The following is a 24,257-nucleotide window of genomic DNA, read 5'->3' on the forward strand; positions in this document are numbered from 1 at the left end:
CAGGTTCCCTGTATGATGTTTCCTGAACAACTCGTTCATCATCCGTGTCAGTCTCCTCTAGACATACTCTAGTTAGCCAATATCTCTCATTAAGAATTCTAGCTATGGTCAGCCTTGTTCAGGGAACTATTACTATTCTTTGTTCTGATTTTGTATATCTAAGATTACATTAGCCCCATTGACAGCCATATTCTACCACTCAACCTACAATCCTCCATAATACCTAAGACTTTTCTATTTATTCTAATAATAAATTATGTCTCCTCTGTGCTGTGCTTGTATATCTTTTCCCCACCCCCCCTTTTTTTTAAACCTGGGTATGGTTCACAACAACGGTCTACGAATGAGGAACTTGAGGCTTAGAGAGTGGGAGTGACTTGGCCAGTGTCACATAGCTGATGTAACTTGTTCTGGCCAGAAGAACATGTGCATTCTTTGTTGTAGACACTGCTTCTACTTACATAGCCCTAGCTTCTTTGACAATTTGTCACTTGTCTGGCCAGTAGTTTACTTAGAGAGCTGGCTTTAAAAATGTTGACTACAATTTATAATGATAATTTACAAGACTAAAAACATTAAAGGGCAAACCTCAAAGAAATAACACCCTTTCCTTAACTGTGATAAGCTCATTAATCTATTAAACATTTTTTTAACAGATATCTACTGTATATAGTCTGTATACTACCTTGAGAATAGTGGATGGGGGACATAGGGTAATAGCAACAAAACCGGTAAGGAGGCACAGACAATAGTTCAGGCATATGATAATGAAGTAATGGCAGAGATCATGAAAAGTAGTCAGATTTTGGACTAATTTGAAGACAGAGCCAATAGTATTTGCTAACGAACTTGATGTGGCATATAAGAGAATGGAGTCAATGTGGCATATAAGAGAATGGAGTCAAGGATATGTCAAAGGTTTTTTGTTTGTATAACTGGAAAAATGAATTTCCATTAGTTAAGTTGGAGAATAAACTGGGAGGAGAAACTTTGGGGAAGGATCAGGAATTTGTGTTTCATACACAGAGGTAAAATTGCAGCTGTAACAAGTGGTAGAGAGCCAACGAAGAATTTCAAGTAGAGTATGGCATATCAGAGTTACATTTTGAAACGATCACTCTCTTGATCATGGTTATGGCTGAAAAAAAAAAGCTCGGTCTGAGGATCTGCAGGCAGAGGTCCTAGCCATTGTTTTGTGACCTTTAGCATGTGATGACTTTCTTCTGAGCCTCGATCTCCTGACCTTTCAAATGGGGATAGCAAATCTTGTCCTGCCAATCTTATAAGATTGCTATGAGGATTAGCTGAGATGAAAGGTGAGAAAACAAACTGAAAAGATATATTACTATGAGGTGGTGCTAATACTCATACATATCACATATGTCCAAAGGCATTGTTACACAGAGGAATTCAAGACTGGCAGCTACATATGACTTTTTATCCTTTCCAAAATGTCCTTTTTCTCCTCTGATGAACGCAGCTTCTTTTCTAAAACTTGACTCAACACCCATCATTTCCAGGAAGTATTTTATGATTGACCACACTTAAGTTATTTCCTTTTGCACTCCTTTGGTGATTTCCTACTCCTGCATTTCTTCTTCTTGATCATTATCCCCCAAGACTGGCTTTAGGTGATGGGTGATTTAGATCTCTAATCAAAGATTTTAAGCTTATGAAAGTAAGTACTAGCGTCTCATTCCCTTCTTTTTGTAATTTGGCTAGCAGTAGGCACAGATTTGGGGGCAGCCACTCTAGCAAAGAATATCCATTTCCATTCCTCCATAGCTTGGGATTTTAGTAGGCAAAAAGTTTTGAGGTAGAGGAGAGGGGCCTTTAGTGTAGGAGACTCTGTGACTTTTTTTTAACCTACAGAATAAAATTTAAACTAAGTATTTGAGACCCTTTATATGAGTCCTCTCTTTAAATTTTGAAACATTTCTTAAATTTATAGAAAAGTTACAAGTACAGCTCTTTTTCAGTTACTGGAACTTGTACTTAGGTATGGATGAGAGAATGGAACCAACACACCAGTTACCCAGAGCCAGGTTTGTGGCAAAACCTAAGTAATTCCCATGGAGACCCTTCAAGGAATCCCACTTCCATTAAGAGCTGAAGCTGATTGGTGAATATGGGCTCTGAAACAAACCTGAGGTTTGGAGATTAACTTTACTCTGGCCAAGATCCTGCTGTGGTTACTCATCTGCATCTGGGTGCAGGACGAGGGCAAGATAAAGATGGATCACATCCTGGACCTAAAGATCAAGGATTTTTCAGAGAGGTCTTCAAGTTTGGCTTGGCCAAGTCCATCTACCATGCCTGAGTGCTGACCTGCCAGTGCTATCTCAGGATCCGCAAACAGGTAGTGAATATCTGGTCCTTCGTTGTCCCCTGGACTCCCAGAAGCACATCTGCAACCTCTCCCTCTGCTTTCCATACAGGGAGGCCTTATGAAGGGGAAGAACTCCAAGAAGGGCCAGGGTGGGGCCGGAGCTGGTAATGACCAAGAGGAGGATTAAACCCACCCATTCCCTCTTGGACTGGTGGATTGTCTAATTTTCCAATTAGATAATAAAACAGGATCAACATTTAAAAAAAAAAGAAGAAGAAAAGGAAGAAGGAGGAGGAGGAAGAGGAGGAAGAGGAGAAAGAAAAGAGGAAAAGGAGAAGTAAGAGAAGAAATAGAAGAAGAAAAAGAAGAAAGGGACAAGTTGCAAGTGTAATACAAATAATTTTTTTTCCTAAACCATTTGAGGGTAAGATGCAGACCCGTGAATACTTTACTGTGTATTTACAACAAATAAAGACTTTCTCCTATATAGCTATAATACAACTATCAAAATCAGGAATCCAATACTGATAAACCACTACCTTCTAATTCTCAGACTCCATTGAAGTTTTGCCAAATGACCGAATAATGTCCTCCTTAGCAAGGGTACCCAATCCTTGGGCTGCAAATTGACACCGGTCCATGGCCTGTTAGGAACCAGGCCACACAGGGAAGCAGCGGGCTTTGTCTGTATTTGCAGCCACTCCCCAGTGCTAGCATCACCGCCTCTGCTCCACCTCAGATCATCAGGCACTAGATTCTCATAGAAGCACAGGTTCTCAAAAGGTTCGGGATTGCTGCTTTATAGCAGAAGGATTCAGTATGAATCACACAGGACATGTAATTTTCATATCTTTTTAGTTTTCTTCAATCTAGAATAGTCCCTTAGTCTTTACTTGACCTTCATGGCCTTAACATTTTATCTTTTCAGTCTTACATCGAACAAAATGTAGCATAAGGTCTAAAATGAATTGGTTGCTATTTTGTTTTATGTTAATGATTGAGACTTTTAAAAAATTTCATGAATATTTCATCTGGGACCCCCAAGGAGTTGCCAATTTAAATTTTTCCAAGGAAAAGATATTTTTAAAACTATAAATATTAATCTATATCACTACTACTCAATTAAAAATATAAATTATTTAATTGCATAGGAATAGTCAGGATATAACAGCATATAGTCTTTTAATATCAAATAAGTTTATGAAAAATCAGCAGTGATGGAAATGAAAATATTATTTAGGATTGGCATTGGCCTGTAGACTGACTTGTGCTTTTCCACTTCTGCATCTAAGCTAACTAACATTGTTCCCCTCTCCTTGAATTGGTCTATTCCTTATCTAGTCCAGTCTAAATCCTACTTATTCTTTAAGAAACGTCTGGAATGCCATCATCTCTGTGAAGCTTTTCCTGATTCTAACTTTCTAATCCTCTTTCTTGTTCTCAGCCAGAATGAATAATAAAATCTAGACCTAGAAAGGACATTTAATGAAATACTCCCCTCATCTACAGTTGAAGCAACTGAGGCCCCGAGAAGTGAAATAATTTGTAAAAGGTCTCACACCGTGAAAAGTAGCAAAGCTTGACCTAAAATCCAGATTTCCTGACTTCCAATCTAGAGCTCTTTCCCTGTCCATTCATTTCCCATTACAGCATTCCTTCCCTGGGGCTGAGAGAGCTTCAGCTGGAGCTAAAGATGGGCCTTGAAGAACAGCATAGCTGAAGTTGATCAGTTAAGGTAGGGCCAGACCCTGGAGGAATCCAGGACACAGTGTGAAACAGTATGAACTTTATGCATTAGGCATTAAGGAGCTTGGGATTTTGAAACAGAGGAAGGACAAGAGAATATTACAGACTCTTAGACTTAGGAGGGCCTCAGACATTATGTGTTATCTCTTTTGGGATGTAAGGCTTTGAGAACAGCCCTCACTTGGGGTTCTAAGATCTGATCTATTTATCAAAAGCCTTAAAGTTTTACCAGCTGGGAGAATCATTATTTTATTTAAATAAAATAAATAAGACCCTGAAGCTATTCACCCCAGAACATATAACATAGAGTTGTTTTTGCAGGAAACTTTTCTATAGCATATAAATATCTGCATTTCTCAGGGGCTTTTTTTTGGTTTTTTTTGACTAGAGGCTCATTTTGAAACCAGCGTTTGTTTCTTTTTGACTATGATGTTTTACTTCATGGAAATCTATCCAAGAGCAGTCACACAGGCCTCTTGTTGAACTTTTATCTTTAGTTACTTTTGAAGATGACTGCCTTATTTATTTTAAGTCAGAGAATCCAAATGTGACATCCAAAACTGACAGAAACCTAATTTTATTTGCATGGGTAGCCTTGCTATATAGACAATCTGATAGCTTCTGGCAGCAAGGTTGTTGCTGTTAGATTTTTCTTCTTCTTTTTTTTTTTTTTAATTGTGTTAAAATACACATAGCATAAAACTTATCATCTTAACCATTTTTAAGTGTACAGTTCAGTGGTATTAAATACATTCATGTCTACGGCCATGCCACCCTGAACGTGCCCAATCTTGTCTGATCTCGGAAGCCAAGCAGGGTTGGGCTTGGTTAGTACTTGGATGGAAGACCACCTAGGAATACCAGGTACTGTAGGCATTTAAAAAAATAAATAAATAAATAAAATACATTCATATTGTTGTGCAGCCATCACCACCATCCATCTCTAGAACTCTTCATCTCGTAAATCTGAAACTCTATACCTATTAAACAATAACTCTCTATTCTCCCCTCCCCCCAGCCCTTGGCAACTACCACTCTACTTTTTGCCTCTCTGATTTTGACTACTCTAAGTACCTCACATAAGCGGAGTCATGGTATTTGTCTTTTGTGACTGGCTTAGAATGTTCATTCATATTGTAGCATGTGTCAGAATTTCCTTCCTTTTTAAGGCTGAATAATATTTCATTGTGTTATTTCACATTTTGCTTAAATTCATCAGTTGATGGACACTTGGGTTGCTTTCATGTTTAGCTATTATTAACAATGCTGCTATGAACATGAGTATACCAATATCTCTTTGAGACCTTGCTTTCAATTCTTCTGGGTAGATACCCAGAAATGGGATTGCTGGATCATATGGTAATTCTATTTTTAATTTTTTGAGCAACCTCCATATTGTTTTCCACAGCAGCTCTACCACTTTTACATGCTAATCAACAGTGCACAAGGTTTCCAATTTGTTCACATCCTCGCCAACGCTTGTTTTATGGTTTTGTTTTTTTTTATAGTAACCATCCTAATATGTGTAAAGTAGTATTACATCATAGTTTTGATTTGCAATTCCCCGGTGATTAGTGATGTTGAACATCTTTTCATGTGCTTATTGGCCATTCCTATATCTTTAGGGAAATGTCTATTCAGGTCCTTTGCCCATTTCTGAATTGGGTTAGTTGTTTTTTATTGTTAAGTTTTGAGAATTCTCTATATATTCTGGATATTAGTCTGTATGAGATATATGATTTGCAATATCTTCTCCCATTCTGTGAGTTGGTTTTTTACTCTGGATAGTATCTGATGTACAAAAGTCCAATTTGTCTATTTTTTTGTTCGTTGTGTCTTTGGTATCACATCCAAGAAATCATTGCCAAACCCAATGTTGTGAAGCTTTTGTCCTATGTTTCCTTCTGAGAGTTTTATTGTTTTAGGTCTTATATTTAGGTCCTTGATCCATTTCGAGTTAGTTTTTATAGATGCTGTTAGGTAATGGTCCAACTTACAGATAGCCATGATCCATGGACAAACTACTAACATTTGGCAGCAGGTTTTTTAAAAAATTAACTTTACAGATATTTATGTATCAGACATTGCACAAGGTGCTTAGGATATAGCAACATGAAAGGTCTCTGTCCTCATGGAGCTCACAATCTGGTAGGGGCAAGATTTTGCCTGTGAGCTGGAATTTTATTCATGGAGGAAATGATGGGGATAATGTGTTTTTCTTTATTTCCAGAGTCATGTCTTTAGGAGCAAATGGATGTATAAGTGCTCTTGTGGCACTTGAGCACTGTCAAAGAGTGTGAAAGTAGATGTGAGTTTCCTTGCCTGAGCTCTTGGGTGTTTCAGGAAGTTCTCAGAATTTCGAAGACATCGTGGTGGGTATGATCATGATCACAGGCTAAGGCTCAAAGTGGATGGGAATCTCTTCCTCTGCTTCTTACAGTGCTCCTAGAGATTTGTAGGAGAGAGGCTTCTCTATGTTCATTTAGGAATACTCCAATTAGGTATAGTGAAACAAATACTAGCCTGGAAGTCAGAAACCCGGGACCTAGTTACAGATTTGTCCTTAACCATCTTGTGTGGCCTTGTAAAGCCACTTCCTCTGGATTTCTTGTATATTTAAAATTGGGATAGTAATACTTTTTCTATCTACTGTTAAAGTAGCTATGAGGATCAGGTGAGAGAATAGCCTCTAATGCAGAATATTCTCCTGCCTCTAAAAGGATAAATGAGAATCAAGGAGTCTAACATTAGAGATTATCCAGTCTAACACCAACCTTCCCCCTCCTCCTGACTCCTTCCTTCCTTCTTATACTTTACAGAGAAGGAAACTGAGGCTCAGGGAGAGGGGAAAATTTTTGCAAATTCATACACTGAATTAGGGGTCAAAAATAAATCTAGGTCTGGTGACTCCAAATAATTACCTGAGGATCTTGTTAATAATTCAGATTCTTGGACCTCATCCAACCTATTGAATCAGAATCTCCAAAGGATAAGACTTCCATCTTATATTTTTATAACCTCCTTAGATGCTTCCGATGTGTTAGACAGTGATGTCGTGACAGAGTACCTTTGAAAAATAAGTATTTAGATCAGGGGACTTAAACTTTAAAAATCGTATACCTAAAAGAATTTTGAAAAATTGTGTAATTCTTCACACATTTTAAAGTTCATATTTAAACATTTTATCATAAGATTAAATAACTGCAAAGAATCTAATTTCCAATGTGTTTTATATTGTATACATGTATATATTTTATATATATTTTTCAAAACATTGGAACTGCAAATTTAGCTCATATCATTTATAGAAAATGAGCACCATAAAACCTAATTTGCACAGCCAGATCTCTGTCAATATAACCAACCAAATCAGATTTACTTTCTGTTAGAAAATGCCTAACTTCTTATTCCATTAAAATAAATATGTTAATATATGACCCTGTGAATACTATTAAACTTCTGAATTATAATTCTAATAAGGCAAGTAATCCTGCCATGAGTTTGTCAGCTGAATGAATTAAGATGTTACTCGTTTCAATATTGATTTCTAACAGAAGCTCTCTGATTTGCTTTCTTGGGGCTCTCCGTCTGAAGTTATACCTTCTCAAATTGTCCCTTTGTTTGGCACTCTGGAGGTTTTTGTTGGTTTGTTTTACCTCTGCATTGTACAGGCATTATAAAGTTTGGGATAAGAGAGAGAGACGGCATTTTTTTTTATGAAGTGGGAGAAAGTGTATTTATGAAAGAGAAAGCAGGAATGGAGAACCAACTCAGATCAATGTTAGGAAAGATACATATGGAAGTTGAGAATCTGGACACTTATTCTCCTAAAACTTTTCCTGCTCATGTACCCACAGAAATAGAATACCCTAGCTTGAAAACAGAATGATTTAAACTATGTTATCTACCTAAATAACCAAGAACCATTGCAATGAATATTTTTGAATGAGTGTGTTATTCTTGAGAGACCCGATGTACATTTAAAATGGTCTCCCTGGCTGTTCTTACCACTTTCTTTTTGTGCTCCAGGCATAGTCCTATTTTAGGAAGCATTCCAAATGCTATGATAATAAAGGATCTGAGAGGGCTGCCCTCACTCACTTGTTTTGTGTAAGGCTAGCAGTGGGCACAGGATGATAGGAAAGAGCATGTATGATTTCCTTCCTGTAATAGGCATGAATGCAGTAGGAAAGAGTACCTTCTCTACTGGCCCAGGTCTGCCTTCTCTACTGGCCCAGGTCTGCCTTCTCAGTAGAGAATAGGTGCAGAATCCACTGGCATCAAAGCCACCTTGGCCAAGGGGAACAGGCACAAAGTCCTTGGATCAAGGCCTGAAAATAGCTGGCAGAAGGACAGAGTGCAATAATAGCCTAGACTGCAAAGCACTAGTCCCATAGTGTGAACCTCAGATCCAGGAGCTTCTTCCAGTCTTTCCCATGACATAGAGTCCAGACTGAGCCCATTGGAGTGGCTCAAGAAACTCTTCCTAACAGGAAGAGTTAATCTCCAAATTCCATTCCACAAGTTTTATGTTCTTTTCCTCTCTGTGGCTACAATTTCCATTTGCCTATCTGGAATCTACCTTCTTTGTTTGTATGTTCTATAATCCCCTCTTTCCTTCTATGTTTTCTCACTCTGATCAGCCTGGATCTGGCTGATCATATGAGCAGGGAAGTTCATTCATTTATTCAGTCTTTTATCTGTTCATTTCATAATTACATATTAATTATCCGCTGTGTGTCAAACTTTATGCTAGGCACAGAGGAAGAAACAGATAAAAAGATATCCTGTCTGCCTTTAAGGAACTCACAATCCAGTGAGGGAAACAGATGCATACATATGACTATAATGCTAGAAATAAAATAAATATGTGTCAAGTCCTTAGGCAAGTAGAAAGAGACAGAGTGAATGAATGAATGAATGAATAGTGCTAAGAGAGCACAAATCTTCCTGAAAAAAAAATTTATAAAGAGGTCTGGGTTTTTTTCCCCCAAAAGTAATCTGTATTGCAATTACAGTCAAAATCACCAGTGTTTTTAAGTTTGAGATAAAATTCATACCATACAACTTACCCATTTAAAGTGCACAATTCAATGATTTTTTGGTATATTAGGAATTGCACAACCATCATCACAATCAATTTCAGAACATTTTCACCACCCTAAAAAGAAAACCCATTCATTAGCAGTCACTCTCATTTTCCTCCAACGTTCCCCATCTCAGCCCTAGGCAACCACTAATCTACCTTCTGTCCATATGGCTTTGACTATTTTTGACATTTCATATAAATGAAATCATACTATGTGGCCTTTTGTGTCCAGCTTCTTTCACTTAGCATAATCTTTTCAAGGTTTATTCATGTTGTTTCATCTATTGGTACTTTATTCCTTTTTATGCTTTATAATAATCCATTGTATAGATATACCCCATTTTATTTATCTATTCAATTGATGGACACGGGTTATCTTCACTTTTTAATAGCATGAATAATGCTGCTATAAACATTTGTGTACAAGTTTTTATATGGATTCATGTTGTTAATTTTCTTGGGTGATTACACTAAAATCTATCCTTGGTGAACTTCAACCCCACAGATCTCAGGACTTCCAAATTTTTATTTTCTTCCTTATGCTAATTCTGGCTTTGGAAACAACATCCCTCATTTGGAGACCATGTCATTTAGGAGGAGGATGCCCCGAACTAGAGATATTTAGACTCTAGAACTAGCCAGAGGTGACTATTAAAATTTAAAGTGATTAAAATTAAATTAAATTAAAAATTGAGCTCCTGTGCTACATTTCAAGTGTTCAATAGCTATATGTGGCTTGTAGCTACCATATTAGGAAGGACTGCTTTAGAATACTGCTACTAATGTCCCAAGTAACCTCAAGGCTGTCACTTCCCATTTGTGCATTAGGTTTCTCATCTGTGACTAAGGATGGTGAACATCAAAAGACCCATTCTTCTCTGGCATTCTAAGTGATTTGTGATTCACCCTTTGGGGTATGCCTCCTCTCACCTTCTCCTCCAGCCCTTTTCCCTCCTCTCTGTGGCTAGGGCAGGAGTACCCAGCGGGAACATTAGGCTGCTAATTGGTCAAGCTACGTTGCTCGGACTCCCTGCTCCCTTTGTGAAAGAGAAAGTGACTTGAGGGTGTACTTACCTCTGAGTGCTTCACATTTGTGTAGTGCTTTATGGATCATAGAAAGTAGTATTTCTTAATCTTAACAGATTCAAAGAATCTCAAAGCTGGAAGGACCTTAATGGTCATCTCAAACTTCAGTGAACATGAATCACATGGATTGTTTATACAATTAAAATTCCAAGGACCCCACTCCTTGGAGAATGATCTAGTAGGTGAGGGTTTCCCAGGCCCAACCGGCACAATCCTATGCTGCAGCTATATGGGGAGGGACCTTGAAGTTTGCGTTATTAACACTATGTGACCACACTTTGATACACACTGGTCTTGCTTGATTCCAACCACATCGTGAAGTCTGCTCTTTAGTATCCCAGCAAATCTCAGGTTCTATATGATATCTCCGGAGTTGGGAAGCTCCTGAAGGAGTATCTTCCATTGATGAACAGCTCTTACAGTTAGAAAGGCTTTCTCTCATTTGGCCTAAATTTTCCATTTATAGTTATATAACATCAGTCTGCTTCTCTCCCATAATAATCCTTTGGGTTCATTCATTCAGCAAAAATTTATGAAGTACCTACTATATACAAAGTCTTTTGTAAGGCACTGGGTATTCAGCAGTAAACAAAACCAACTTGGTCTCTGCCTTCAGGAAGTCTACTGTCTAGTAGGAGAGGCAGACACCAAGAAAAAAAAAAAAAAAAAAGTAAATAAATAATAAAAATTTATAGCTTGAGAAATGATATGAAAAATAGAGTGTTGTGATAAAGAATAACAGGAGAGCTTATGCTACTTAGGGTGGTCATAGAAAGCCTCACTAGGGAAGTGACATATAAACTTAGATCTGAAACATGAGATAGAGCAAACCACTCAGAGTTGGGAAAAAATAGTAAAAGAACATGGTATGTTCTATCAGTCAGAAGGCTAATGCGTTTGGAGCCTGTTAAGCAGAATGGAACAATGACAGAAGATGAGTTAGAAAGGATATAAGGCATAGTAGAAATTTGAATTTTCTTCTACATGCAATGGAAGCCATTAAAGGGTTTTAAGCAAGAGGTGATGTAGTTTGGCTTATGTTTTTTACTAGATCATTCTGGATGATATATGTATTGGAAGGGGGTAAGAGTGAAGTGGGAGACAAGTTTGGGGCCACTGTGGTCATCCAGGCAAAAGTTGAAGATGGTTTGAACTAGGATGGAGGCAACAGATATACAGATATTTGAGACTTGGTATCATGTCTCTCAATATCTTTCCTTCTCTACAGTACACAGCTCAGTCCAGTGTTCCTCTCATAACAGGTTTGGCTCCTCTTCTCTGTGTTTTTCCTCTGGAAGACCTAACTCACCAGGTTAGATCCTGCCCTCTGAAGCTTCTGTGAAGAACTCAGTTTTCCCCACAATTTTTTCCCTTGGCTCTTTCCTCCTATCCAGTGCCTTACTTTTCTGTTAGTCTAGGGAACTAAAATCTCCAATTCAACTAAAATCTCTCATATAAGGAGAAGGAACCCCATGTTTTCCTGTCATTAATCAATTATCAGTCTTTCAATGATTTGGCCATGAACCTTAAGTACTAATTGTGCCAACTGTGCTTGGAGGAGATAGAGGATAAGAAGACATGATGATCCCTGCCCTCCAAGAGCCCAGGGTATAATGGGAAAGATAAAGCCCTAATCAATGTAATACTAGGTGGAACTGATAGCTCACAAGGAAAATGAGATAAAGGATCTTGGGAGGAAGAAAGAACCTTCATCTCCGGGGTGGGTGGGGAAAAGGAGAAACTAGAGAAGACTTCATGAAATTTGTTAATTTGGAGCACCTGGGGCATGAGCTGCGTAGGGACTAGGAGTGCTCTTTATATAGAGTGGTCAAGGATGACCTCACTGAGAAGCTAACATTTGAGCAATAACTCAAATATAGGGAATAAGTCATGTGGCTATCTGGGGGAAGAATGCTCCAAGTAGAGGGCAAAAGTTTTTAGGTTAAGTATGCTTGGTGTTCTTGTCAAACGGGAGGCCATGTGACAGGAGCAGATTGAGAGAGAGAAGAAAGAATAGGAATATATGAGGACAGAGAGGTAATGAGGGTTTTTACTCAAAATGGTATGGGAAAATATCTGAGTATTTTGAATAGAGAGGTAACATGTTCTCGACTTACCTAATGGTGATTTTGGACTAGAATGGTGGAAGTAGATATGAAGAGTAGTCTAATGCTAAATATATTTTGAATCAATAATGGATTACAGTAAATTTGGAGAGTGTAAGGGTAAGGGAGTTGGAAAAGCTCCCTGGATAAGGTTTCCTGGAGGAAGAAGAGGAGAAAAGTATACCTTGGGTTGTCACATACCATATAGCTTCCAAGGAAAGGGGGGGAGTCGGTCTGGTCTACAGCAAGGGTTTCCAATTGGTAGCCCCCCAGCTAAATCTCTCATTCATAGTTTTGTTTCACCACAGTGTTTTAAACTTTTAAAAATTAGTTGTCAACACTTAAAAATTCAAAAATAGATTCCAGGCCTCTCTTAACTGAAAAATGTTGGCAACATTGAGTACTTATTCCCAGAGGAAATAGTTGACAGGAGCTAAGTGTGAGTACGTGGTGCCTCTTTCGGCCAGAGCTTGTATTCTCCAGTTTTCTAGTCCTCACCCCTCCCCGCGCCCCCCACTAAAAAAAAAAAAAAAAACCCACAAAACTTAGACTAAGTGCCATCACACACGTGATTCTTTTTTCTTATAGAAAAGTTAAGAGGAAAACCCTGAGGCCTGGTGCCTGCTCTGCCACTGCCCACCATATGACCTTGAGCATAGCAAATGGCCTTTTTGGATCTCTTTGGAGTTAGGAGACTAAATTGGATGTTCTTTTAAAAATTGTAATGTTCTAGAGGGTGTGGTGTCTTGCAGTAGACCAGTACTCTGTTCTCTCCCCCGTCCCAAACAGCCAGCGGGGCCAGCCAGGTGTGGATGTCAGAGAAAGAAGACACTGGAAGGAGTAAGGCGCCTATATTAATAATGTATAACTTGAGCCCAGAGCCAAGGAGAGGAATGTACACTGTGAGAGGTAGGGGTGTGTGTGTGTGTGTGTGTGTGTAACTGGAGGTGGGCTCAAATAAGCTGTTCTTCTATAGGTTTGTGATTATCTGCTCCTGTATACTTTCTAGGTACCAGGCTCTATTTTAGGTGCTAGGGATGTAGCAATGAACAAGACAGACAAGGTTTCTGTTATCATTGAACTTATATTTCAGTGAAAGACACAGATAATATAGAAGTAAATAAAATACATGCAATAATTTCAACTAACGAAAGTTCCATGAAGAAAATGACACAGAATGATTGGATAGTTTCTGGAGGGGCAAGCTGTGCCCATAGGTGGATACATAAATGTGGTGCATATACTTGCAGAGCGGCCCATGTTTGAGTCCTTATATTTATACTTATGTGTGCCTATGTGTGCAAATGGGCAGCTTTTATGCTTACAATATTTTATATATTAGTATATGTGATATTATGCATGTGAGTGCACACAGGCGAACTGGTATGTGGTATGGTATGTGGTATGCACGTGGAAATGTGCATGGGTACGTGGTATATGTCTGCATTTAGCTGTAACTAAAGATGTTCCGAAGTTCCTCGTGGTACTTGTCAGTGGGCCAGTTAAGGAAATAGCTGTTTTGCTTCTAGCATTCAAGGCCATTTGCCAGCTTCTTCATTCCCTGTTCCTTCCCACTTTAGAGAGCTCTCTCTGCTTTGCTCCTCTTAGCCCTAGGAGGGCTAAGCCAAGAAAAGGATAGTAACTCACTCACTGAGCCAGGAGCTGGGAAGAGGCCGATAATCTTCTGTGTGACCTCTAAAGGCCTGGCTTCTTTGCTAGTCCCTGTCCTTCACACTATGAGGAGAAAGAGTCCTGACTTGAAATCAGAAGACCTGCAGATCTATTCTTGGCTCTGCCACATATTATTGTGTGACCTTGGCCAAGCTATTACATCTCTCTGGGTTTCAGTTACCTCCTTCATAAGTACTCTGGGTAGTGTAGTATTTAGGGAGGGCTATGTGGGGTGCTGGTGCCTGAAGGAGGAGGGAAGGTATTCTGAGCAGGGGCAATGGCATGATCAAAAGTGTGGAGGTGGGCCTTTCTGTATAAGGGAGGCCAGAGGAACCCACTTAGAATAAAATTCAGACTTCTTACCACTGCCTACAAGACCCTACATGATCTGGCTGTTGCCTATCTCTCATTCTTTTCCTCCTTCTTGTTCATTATGCTCTAGCTAAATTGGCTTCCTTTCTGTTCTTTGAATAGGCCAAGCTCTTTACCACCTCAGAGCTTTTCCAAATTTCAATATTCTCTCTGCCCAAGAATTCATAGAATTGCCTACTTCTCATTACTCCGGGGAGAGGCCTTCCCTCACCCTCTTATTTAAAGTAGTTGTTCTCTAATATTTATCAATATTTAAAATGCATATATCCTTTGACCCAACAGTTTTACTTCTAGTAATTCATCCTACAGATATATTTGCAAGTGAGTTAAATGACATTTAAATAAAGATATTTCTTGAAGCATTTATTTTTTAAATAAATTATGGCACATACAAACAGTGGAACATTATGTAGATGACAAAGAAAATGAAATAGCACAATATGAATGATATCAAGGTTTATTGTTAAATTTTTAAAAAAGCAAGATGATTGAGTGATATACTTAAGATCTGTGCAGTTTATTGGATATATATTATACTCAGTAAAAAGCAAGATACAGAATAGTGTATACTGTATGCCACTGTTTGCATAGAAAAATAATGAGAATATATAAACATAAATGCATATATTTATGCTTATATGATAGGTCTGTCCTCTGGTTAAAGCAGCCCTGTCCCTTCTCTACCCACCCTATGCTTAGTTAGGATCTGTGAGGCATTCATTTCTCTTAACAGCATTAAAATTCAAATTTTTAAGTTCAATTTTTAAATTTCCATCTTCAGTGATATCCCTAGGACCTTATGAAAGATGCTAACAGTATAGCTCTCTTCCAAAGTGATTATCTTGGTAACTCCACACTAGTTCAGTTTCCCTGTACCTCCTATCCTACTAGGAGTGGCCTTGTCTGCATATTGACTATTTCTGGAAAGTTACACAACACAGGGTAACAGTGGTTGCCAGTAGGCAGGGTGCCTGGGGTGGGAGGGAACTTATCACATATTATTTTATGCAGTGTCATTTGTGTTTATTACTTATTTTTAAAAAATCATAAAACTGAAAAAGAAAAACCACTGAGGGGGGATATTCTTATAGTTAAATCTTCACATATAGTCATGAATATTTCTTAGGATGTCTTTTAAAAAAGTATTTATCCTCAAATAATGCTTACCGTAATCTGAAATTATCTTGGTTGTATTTATTACTTGCATATTTCTTGCATTATCATTGGAATATAAGCTCCATGTTGTCAGGATCTTACTTATCTTGTTCATCGGTGCCTTGTTTCTATATGCATACATTGCACATAGTAGTTGTTAAATAAGAAAATGAACAAATGAAGAAATGACCAAAGAAAACGGGGCTGAAGCTTGAGGAGGAGTGTGAGGCAAGGCTGAGGAAGTAGACAGAAATCAGCTGATAGAGGCTGGTGATTCTCAAACTTTAAATGTGCATCAGAATCACCTACTGATTCTTTATACCAGCTTATAATAAGGAAGTGAATTCTTGGACTCTGTGATTCTGATTCAGTAGGTCTGAGTTGGGGCTCAAGAATGTAGATTTTAACAAGTTCCCTGGGTGACTTGGGTGCTAGTAATCTGGAGGCCCCACTTTATGTCTGTGATATAATTTCTCCTTAAATATCTCTAGGATGGAAGATAAGGGACCATCATACCATTTTATCAACCTCAATGAGGCTCAGAGATGAACAGTACATTTTCAATGACACATAGCTTATGTATAAAGTATACTTGAAAGACCAGCGTATCTGACCTATCAGTTCAAACTGTCTGATAGACAGCTCACCCTCATAGGACATTCTCAGACCTTGGTGTTACTGAAAGGATTTTATGACTGTTCCTATTTCTTGTTTGGGGAAGAGATTATACTCCCCAATGACTGGTTCTTTCTCATGTATCCCAGGGAGGGCAATGAGCCAGAAGAGACCGCCCAGATCACATACGGTGAACTTCTGGTTCAAGTGTGTCAGTTCAGCAATGTTCTCCGAAAACAGGGTGAGTGTGGGGTAGGGGAAGGGGACTGGAGGATCTGGCCTCCGGGTGTCTGAGAACTTGGGGGAAGGAATCTGGTAACAGGAATAGAAAAGGTCAGCTGAGAAGAGTGGGGTGGTAGCTGGATGAGAGGGAGTAAGTAGCAGCAGAAAGGGTCCATGGTCTGTGTCTTTTACCTGCAGGCATTCGGAAGGGCGATCGAGTGGCCATCTACATGCCCATGATACCAAAGCTTGTGGTAGCCATGCTGGCATGTGCCCGCCTTGGGGCTCTGCACTCCATTGTGGTAGGAATTTGGGCTGGAAAAAGGGGCCAGGGTGGGGGATGGGGCTCTGGAGAAGTAGCTTGGGCCTGGATGATGGAGGATCTTAGGAATCAGACTAAATAACGATGTATGATGCCAGATGGGTACTAGACTTATCAGGGGGATCACTCATAAATTATATAAATGTCTAATCATTATGCTATACACCTGAGACTAATATAAAATAATATCGAATATCAAGTATAATTGAAAAAAATCAATAAATAGTAAATAAATAATAATCATAATAAAATAAAATGGAGGGCTCAAATGAGCTCTCCATATACCAGGGCAGGGATGAGGTGGGTTGGGGTGGTGAGAACCAGACTAAGGAATTTAGAATGTTTCCCTATCAGTTATCCAGTTTATTCTAGGATCTTGACTTAGAGACCCTGAAAGTTTTATGAGTAACTCCTTTCCTTGTGCACTTAATCCCTGGATCCTCCTCTTCCTCAGTCTTCCTTCCCTTCCCTAGTTTGCAGGCTTCTCTGCAGAATCTCTATGTGAACGGATCCTGGATTCCAGCTGCAGCCTTCTCATCACTACAGGTAACTAATTCTCTCACTCCTTTTCTAGTACTCCTTCACCCTAAATCTTTGTCTATAAATAATCGGCTAGTTGGAGTTTGGGACTGCTCAGCATAGAGAGTAGGGATTGCCTTCCCTTTACCTCCTGATTCTACCTCAGCCAACCCTCTATCAGCTCAAACCAACTAGAAGAGCCAGAGTAAAGAGGCCCACTCAGGAAGGATTCTCTGAACATTGTGCTCACTAGGGATAGGGGGTGAGGAGTGTGGTAACTTCCTAAGGCCTGGAATGTCTGTTGCTCTCCAAAGATGCCTTCTACAGGGGGGAAAAGCTTGTGAACCTGAAGGTGCTGGCTGATGAGGCCCTGGAGAAGTGTCGGGAGAAGTAAGTGTGTTTGGCTGGTTGGCTGCGACTCTGGGTCAACTGGGCATTTCCCCAGTGCCAGGTTCCCTCTGTCCCTCTTACACTAGATGGACATGGGTGGGTGCTGCCAAATTCTCTTTTGAGCCAATGAGCCCACCACTTCAGGCTTTTCTTTCCTCCAGGGGTTTCTCAGTGAGATGCTGCATTGTGGTCAAGCACCTGAGGCGGTCAGAGCTGGGCACAGGTGACTGTTCCAGCCAGTCCCCCCCAGTTAAGAGGCCATGCCCAGATGTGCAGGTGAGTCTGGTACTGCTTTAACCTCCTCTGGGCTCAAATTGGTTCCCTTTTTTTGCCCAGGAAGTTCCTGATGTCCTTCTTTCCTTCCTCATTATAATGCAGAGGATCTGGGAGCAATCCTAGGAATGCCTCCTCTGGCAGGGCTGTCTGGGAGCTGGGGGATTTGACCTTGAATGTAGGTAGGGAGCCCTTTCTACCTTAAGAACTTAGAACGAGATATTGTGAGGGAGTCTCCCATGCTGGTTGGGGTATCCTGATGGGCACAAGGGACCCTCAGAGTTTGGGCTTGGGTAAGAAATGGGCTGACTTGGATGACTAAATGTAGTTATCTGATAGATAACTGGGCTGTGGCTTGGATTGGGTGGTCCCACCCTGGAAGGATCAGGATCTGGTTCTCAAGATATGGCCTTTGTTAGCTTTGGATCCAGTGCTTCTGGAGGAAATGGTAGAAAAGCTCAGTGGTGGCCTCTAGATCTGAAGGGCATGAAGGATGAAAGCTCCAGGGTCCAGAAGGATAGGTTCCTGAGAGTCTGTGACTTGAGGGGCCCTGAGTGGTCTTAGGGCTAAAGAGGCTGTAGTCTAGTCTAGGGAGCTTGGAGACTCCAGTCAGCATTAGGGCTTTTGAGTGTATAGGGGCTGGAAACAGGATCAGGAAAATGGAGGCTGGGAGGATCAGTGAGAGGGGAACCTGAGGGAAAGGAGGCAGCCATAGGTTTGGGGCACACTGACCCTTCCCTCCCACTCCCTATACTTGGACCCTGCTCACCACCCTTTCCGTGGGCTCTTAACAGGGTAAGCTGAAAGAGAAACCCAAGCGCATCTGGCCCCAGGTATCCACCTCTGTACTGCCTTGGGCACTGCTTTCCTGCGTGCTTGTCTGTGTGTCCATTTGCTCTTTGCCTGTTTGCCCCATTGAGGTGGCTGCCAAACCTAACCCCCTTTTCTCTGCCCCGGATCCTTTGCCATCTAAGTTACTCTAAGGGTTGCGAAACCAAATGCCTGTTGCTGTCTCTGAGCTGGCATAGAGCATGGATTTCAGGGAGGTAGCAAGAGACATTCCATTTCTCTCCTGTTGCTCAAGACCTTTGTGGGAGAGAGGACCAAGTAACCTATCAGAAAGGTTTTACTGTGCTCTTAGCCAGGGCAGAGCCAGGAGAGACAGGAGGAGGAACGTGTAGAGGAGATACAGACCTTGACCTTGGGAATTCACCAACAAGTTGGGGAGTTAGGTATGTACTACAAATGGAAACCTAAGTTTTATATAGGACAGTAGAGAAGATTCCTAAATACACTTATATACTACATTGGGATTTACAAACTACACGTAAACTCTCTGCTATAATTAAATGCTAAATTGAACAAAAGTTACATTGTAGGTAGTTCTAAGAAGGGAGATCCTTAAGTAGGGACTCAAAGCAGATTAGTATAGAGGAGAGACTGGGTTTGGGGTCCAGAGACCAATTTTTAGCAGGTCCTAAACTACCAAGTCTCTAACCATCTCTAACCTTTGTTCCATGAGAGAAGTCTTACACATTCCAGGAATCCTGACCTTTTCAAGTCAACATAGCACAAGGATCTCAACTTCTTGTAAAGGAATGGTGCACTAGAAGGAACCCTTTAAATAAGTCTTGTTTGCCTAATTAAAACACACTAGGATTGACCTAGTTTTCTCATTTGGGTGGGGAGGTTGTTGGTAGTGACAGAATTTCCTTTAAGGGATTTCGCAAACAGACTTGCATTTATATGATTGTAGATATGGATATGGAGTCTGACGTGGTTCCTTTTAAGCAGTCCACTTTTAATTACTTACATTATATTTAAATTGCCAATTAATTGCAAATTATTTAATTTCAAAGGTTAAAGCTTCAGGAAAAATTTCAATTTAACTTCAAGTAATATATTTCTTAGGTTGCTGAAAATGATGGCTTCCCAGAAACATGGGTTCATTCATGGTTTTAAAGTGCTGCTTTTCTTTGTTTTGGTAAATGTTAAAAAAAGAAGAAAATCATTTACATAGGTACTCTATGTATATACACCTAAAACCCTCAAATAAACAAAAAACCCAGAATGAATCTTAGGTATATATATGAGTTAAACACAAATTCTGACTGAATGATTACAATGGAGATTTTCCCCAACATTTAGAAAGCTGTTCTCTAACGCAGAAGGGAAAATGTGGTATCAAATGTTCTTTCCTGATAAAGGAAGCAACTACAGAAAGCTTTCATTCAAAGTAAACAGTGCTATAGATGCAAAAACAACCCAAAACAAAACAAAAAAACCCCAACTCCCCCAATACTACTTTAGAACAAACACATCAAACTTGATTTTCATTGGAATGTAGTTATTTTTTTACCCTAATCAAAAAACCAAGACCCAGGTTTTGTATGTATAAAGCAACGCAAACAATTATTGGGCTTTGTCTTCTGGACAAGAATGCTGAGTTAGTCTCTCTTCATAAAAAGCAATTACAATTTGAGGACACTTCATATTTACGTCTTTTGCCAGCACCATATCTGTCTCATCTGAATCTTTCCATTTCATGGGAAACATTAATTCTCTACTGCTATTTGTGGCGCCAATTATTTGTTCAGGATCAAGACTTCTGGTAAGGCCTCTTAGTTTATCAGCGGCATCTTTTCTCCTTTGATTTGCTATCAGCAGACTCACTGTCAGATTTTCTTTTGGTACTTTTTCTTTGCTAGCTTTTTGAGAATTAAGAAATGTTTCAATTAACATTGGACAAACTAAAACTTTTTCAGGTTCTTAAGTATTGTCAGCATCTGTGAATCCCTTCCACTTGAGGAAATACTCCACCTTTCCATTTACTATGCATTGGTCCAATACATTTTCCAACACAAATTCTTCAGGCTCTGCCTCTTCAGCTTTTTAACACTTTCCATTTTGTTTCTCTTCCATCTTTTGCAATGTAGTTTTATTGGAGGCCATTTTTTATTGCAGACTTGAAGAAATATTATTCATTGCCTCCTAGCTGCTCTGGTCATGCATCTTCAGCTTCTCAGGCCCCTGCCCTCCTTCAGCTCGAGCCATATGCAAGGGGGAGGGGCACGTTGGTTTTTTTTTAACCAAATAGGCATACAGTAGATTACCATATAGCCATACAATAGGAGCAGCTGTTTCTCTTATATTCTCATGTCTACCTTCTAGCCAGAGCCATTGAACATACAAGAGGCTAATGAATATGAAAGGACTGTGTGGCAGCTAAAGAAAACCCCAAACAGTTCCCATTATCATATCCTTAAATTCATCTCTCAGAGGAGTTCAGTATAACTAGGTTATATCTTTCTCTTTTGATGTTCCCCAAATCCTGTGAGACCATTAGGGCAAGAATGACTATCATTTTAAAAAGGAGTGAAGAGGTAAAGTGACTTGCCCAAGGTCATATGTAGCTGGGAAGTGGCAGAACTTTGATTGAAATCCAGTGTAATTTTTGGACAAATTCAGGGAGTCCAACTTTACTTAGTGAAGAGCAGACTCAGAAAACTAGTTGTTCAAAGAGGTTATTTCATCAGGAAAGTAAAACAGTTTTAAGGATAGTTTAGAAAAATTTTGGGGTGACAGATCCAGAAATAGTTATTGAAGGCACTCCAATATACAGGGAACCTCTCCGCTGAGAAAAAAGTTCACCTTGATCCTTCTCCATCAACTTAAAACAAGGTTTCCTGATGAATGGAACCTCAGGTAAATGCCTTTATGGGAAACTCATCGGTACCAATGGTGTAAAGGCAGGGGCAAAGCTAGGATAGGAACCTCCAGATGTGGATGAGGTCTGGACATTCAGGAAAAGGTGCTTGGACCAAGATCTGTTGACTTCTTTCATTACTAACGGCCAGATGCCTGTCTCACCTGCAGGCTCTGACTAATTTTGCATTTCTGAATTGTGTGGTGTTCGCAATCCTGCTGATGAGCCACTAGTCCCATAAGTACATATGTGTGTATGCAGGCCTGTGTGTGCATATTCATTCATTCAACAAAAATTTACTGAGTGTCTTTTGAGTGCCAGGTGTTGGGGATATAGGAAAAAAAGAGAAGACCTCTGCATTTGTAGAGGTCACTATTTAGTTGGGGAGACAGTAATCAAGCAAACAACTAAATAAAATAACTGGAAATATGTGCTATGTGGGAAAGAAATATGGTGCTGTGATCAAGAATAATAGCAGGGGTGACGATGGGGGTGAGAATCTACCAGATACTGTTCAGAGAAAGCCATTCCAAGGTGATATTTAAACTAAGAAATTAAAGGATGAGAAGGGACCAAGAGTCCCTCTTCTGCCTGGGGCCAGGTGAGGGGAAACTCCGGAGCAGGTTGCTGGGAGTACCCAAAAAGTGTGCTGTTCTGCTCCTGTTCTCTCTGTCCCATTCTACCCTTACAAGGCCCTCCCTCCCCGCCAGCACCCCTACCTGCCAGTCTCACCTCAGCCCCTTCAAGTGCCAGGTAGGGGTATCTCCTGGCCCCATCTCAAGCTGTTCACAGTTCTTCCCTGCCCATTCCTGTCTTCCTTCCCCTGCAGATCTCCTGGAACGAAGGGATTGACTTGTGGTGGCATGAACTCATGCAGGGGGCAGGGGATGAGTGTGAGCCTGAGTGGTGTGATGCTGAGGACCCGCTCTTCATCCTGTATACCAGTGGCTCCACAGGCAAACCCAAGGCAAGTTGTGTGTGTGTGTGTGTACTGTGTAGGGGTGCCAAATGAGATTCTGAGGAAGCATATGATGACATGAAATTTACAACCCTGAGTTTCAGAAATGTCATATTACCTTTTCCAAACTGAAGTAAGACACTAAATTGTGAGCCCCAAGGTAAGATAATTCAGGTGGGGGCTTTCACATTTCCAAGAAAAGGAGAAAAGGATCAGTCCATGTGGCTTACACTGATTTTTCTTGCCCCTGCCCACATGGTTTGGTTGAAGGAGAGCTGCCCTATCAACTCAAGGCCAAGGTGGGCACAGGGATCCTTCTTGGGCTCCTAGGCTACAGTTCTTAGAATTCAGTTCCTTCAACATGCTAAACTTCAATATCTTGTCCTTCCCAGGGCACAGGGTGGGAGCCAGGAATACTTAAGAAAACTCTGACTCTTCTACTGACTTGAAAGATATGACACTCTACCTTCCACTTACCCCATCCTTAAATTCTTCTCTCCACATGCTTTAGAGTATCCTTCAATTGGCCTTTAGATACACAATTTTAGTCCGTCTTTCTTAGGGATGGGATTTTGATGGAGTTAGCAAAGATTATCTTTTTAATTTTCCGTTCAGTCAACACGTAATTGTGTGTGTACAGATATACAACAGAGATGCTATTAGATGTGAGTGTACTAGAAGTGTTTATGTGTGTGAGTATGATGTGGGTGGCTCAGAAATACCATCTTAGCGTGTGGGTGTGAATGATGGACTGAATATATGTGTGTGGGGTATGTGATGGGAACATGGAAAAAAGGGGACGGAAGAGAGGTGGATGCCATGAAAGGGTGCTGGCAGGGCCAGAATCCCTGAGGATCTTCCTCTAGCTCTGCCCAGCCTACATTTAGTGATCAGTGGGGGTGTGCCCAAGGCCCCAACCAGAGGCCCTCTTTTTCTCCAGGGTGTAGTACACACAGTTGGAGGCTACATGCTCTACGTGGCCACAACCTTCAAGTACGTGTTTGACTTCCACGCAGAGGACGTGTTTTGGTGCACAGCAGACATTGGCTGGATCACTGGCCATTCCTATGTCACCTATGGGCCACTGGCCAATGGTGCCACCAGTGTTTTGGTGAGAGAGGAGCTGGGACCCATGGCTACCTGGCCTACTTAGGGGATGGACAAGATGATTCTATGTGACTGCCTCCCAAGGCCACTCGGTCTAGAGGCAGTGTGACTTACACAGTCCTTTCTTGGTTCTGAGGGGGTTGTACATCCTAAGTGGGATGTTCTCTTGGCTTGTCTGGTAAGGGACTGAAGGCATGGGTTTGTCAGAAAGGGCAAAATACTGAGCCTGAGGGTATGGTAGGGGAATGGAGGGACTATTGGGAAGAACTGGGAATGACTAGCCTTCACTGCGGTCAGTTTGAGGGGATCCCCACATACCCGGATGTGAGCCGCCTGTGGAGCATTGTGGACAAGTACAAGGTGACTAAGTTCTACACAGCACCCACAGCTATCCGTCTGCTCATGAAGTTTGGAGATGAGCCTGTCACCAAGTGAGACTTCACCCCAGCTGCTGCCCCATGGGTATCCCTCAGAGCTGAGTGCTGGCCTTTATGCACAGTCTTTTCCATTCCCCTGTTCCAACTCCCTGGCCTGGAATAGGGGAGGGGGCAGGAGAAGAGCCTGGGCATATCCTGGTCTCAGTGGTACTCAG

The 24,257-nt window shown here is 40.6% G+C and overlaps 1 protein-coding gene and 3 pseudogenes across 3 annotated transcripts in view; 3 read left to right on the forward strand and 1 right to left on the reverse strand.

Moving 5' to 3' along the window:
- Positions 1 to 24,257, forward strand: part of ACSS2 (acyl-CoA synthetase short chain family member 2) — a 42,856-nt gene that overhangs the window by 12,982 nt on the left and 5,617 nt on the right. For all 3 annotated transcript variants that reach the window (XM_039864145.1, XM_039864147.1, XM_039864146.1), the window contains exons 3-10: positions 16,318 to 16,409; positions 16,589 to 16,692; positions 17,186 to 17,258; positions 17,546 to 17,621; positions 17,783 to 17,897; positions 22,430 to 22,567; positions 23,499 to 23,669; positions 23,963 to 24,096. In XM_039864145.1, the coding sequence (XP_039720079.1) occupies positions 16,318 to 16,409; positions 16,589 to 16,692; positions 17,186 to 17,258; positions 17,546 to 17,621; positions 17,783 to 17,897; positions 22,430 to 22,567; positions 23,499 to 23,669; positions 23,963 to 24,096 (903 nt within the window). The remainder of the gene's footprint in view (positions 1 to 16,317; positions 16,410 to 16,588; positions 16,693 to 17,185; positions 17,259 to 17,545; positions 17,622 to 17,782; positions 17,898 to 22,429; positions 22,568 to 23,498; positions 23,670 to 23,962; positions 24,097 to 24,257) is intronic.
- LOC120603344 (40S ribosomal protein S9-like) lies at positions 1,310 to 4,798 on the forward strand (annotated as a pseudogene).
- On the forward strand, positions 4,833 to 4,951 carry LOC120604049 (uncharacterized; annotated as a pseudogene).
- LOC120603589 (chromobox protein homolog 3-like) lies at positions 17,126 to 22,431 on the reverse strand (annotated as a pseudogene).

Source organism: Pteropus medius, unplaced genomic scaffold (genome assembly GCF_902729225.1).
Source record: "Pteropus medius unplaced genomic scaffold, Ma_sr-lr_union100, whole genome shotgun sequence".
NCBI lineage: Eukaryota > Metazoa > Chordata > Mammalia > Chiroptera > Pteropodidae > Pteropus > Pteropus medius.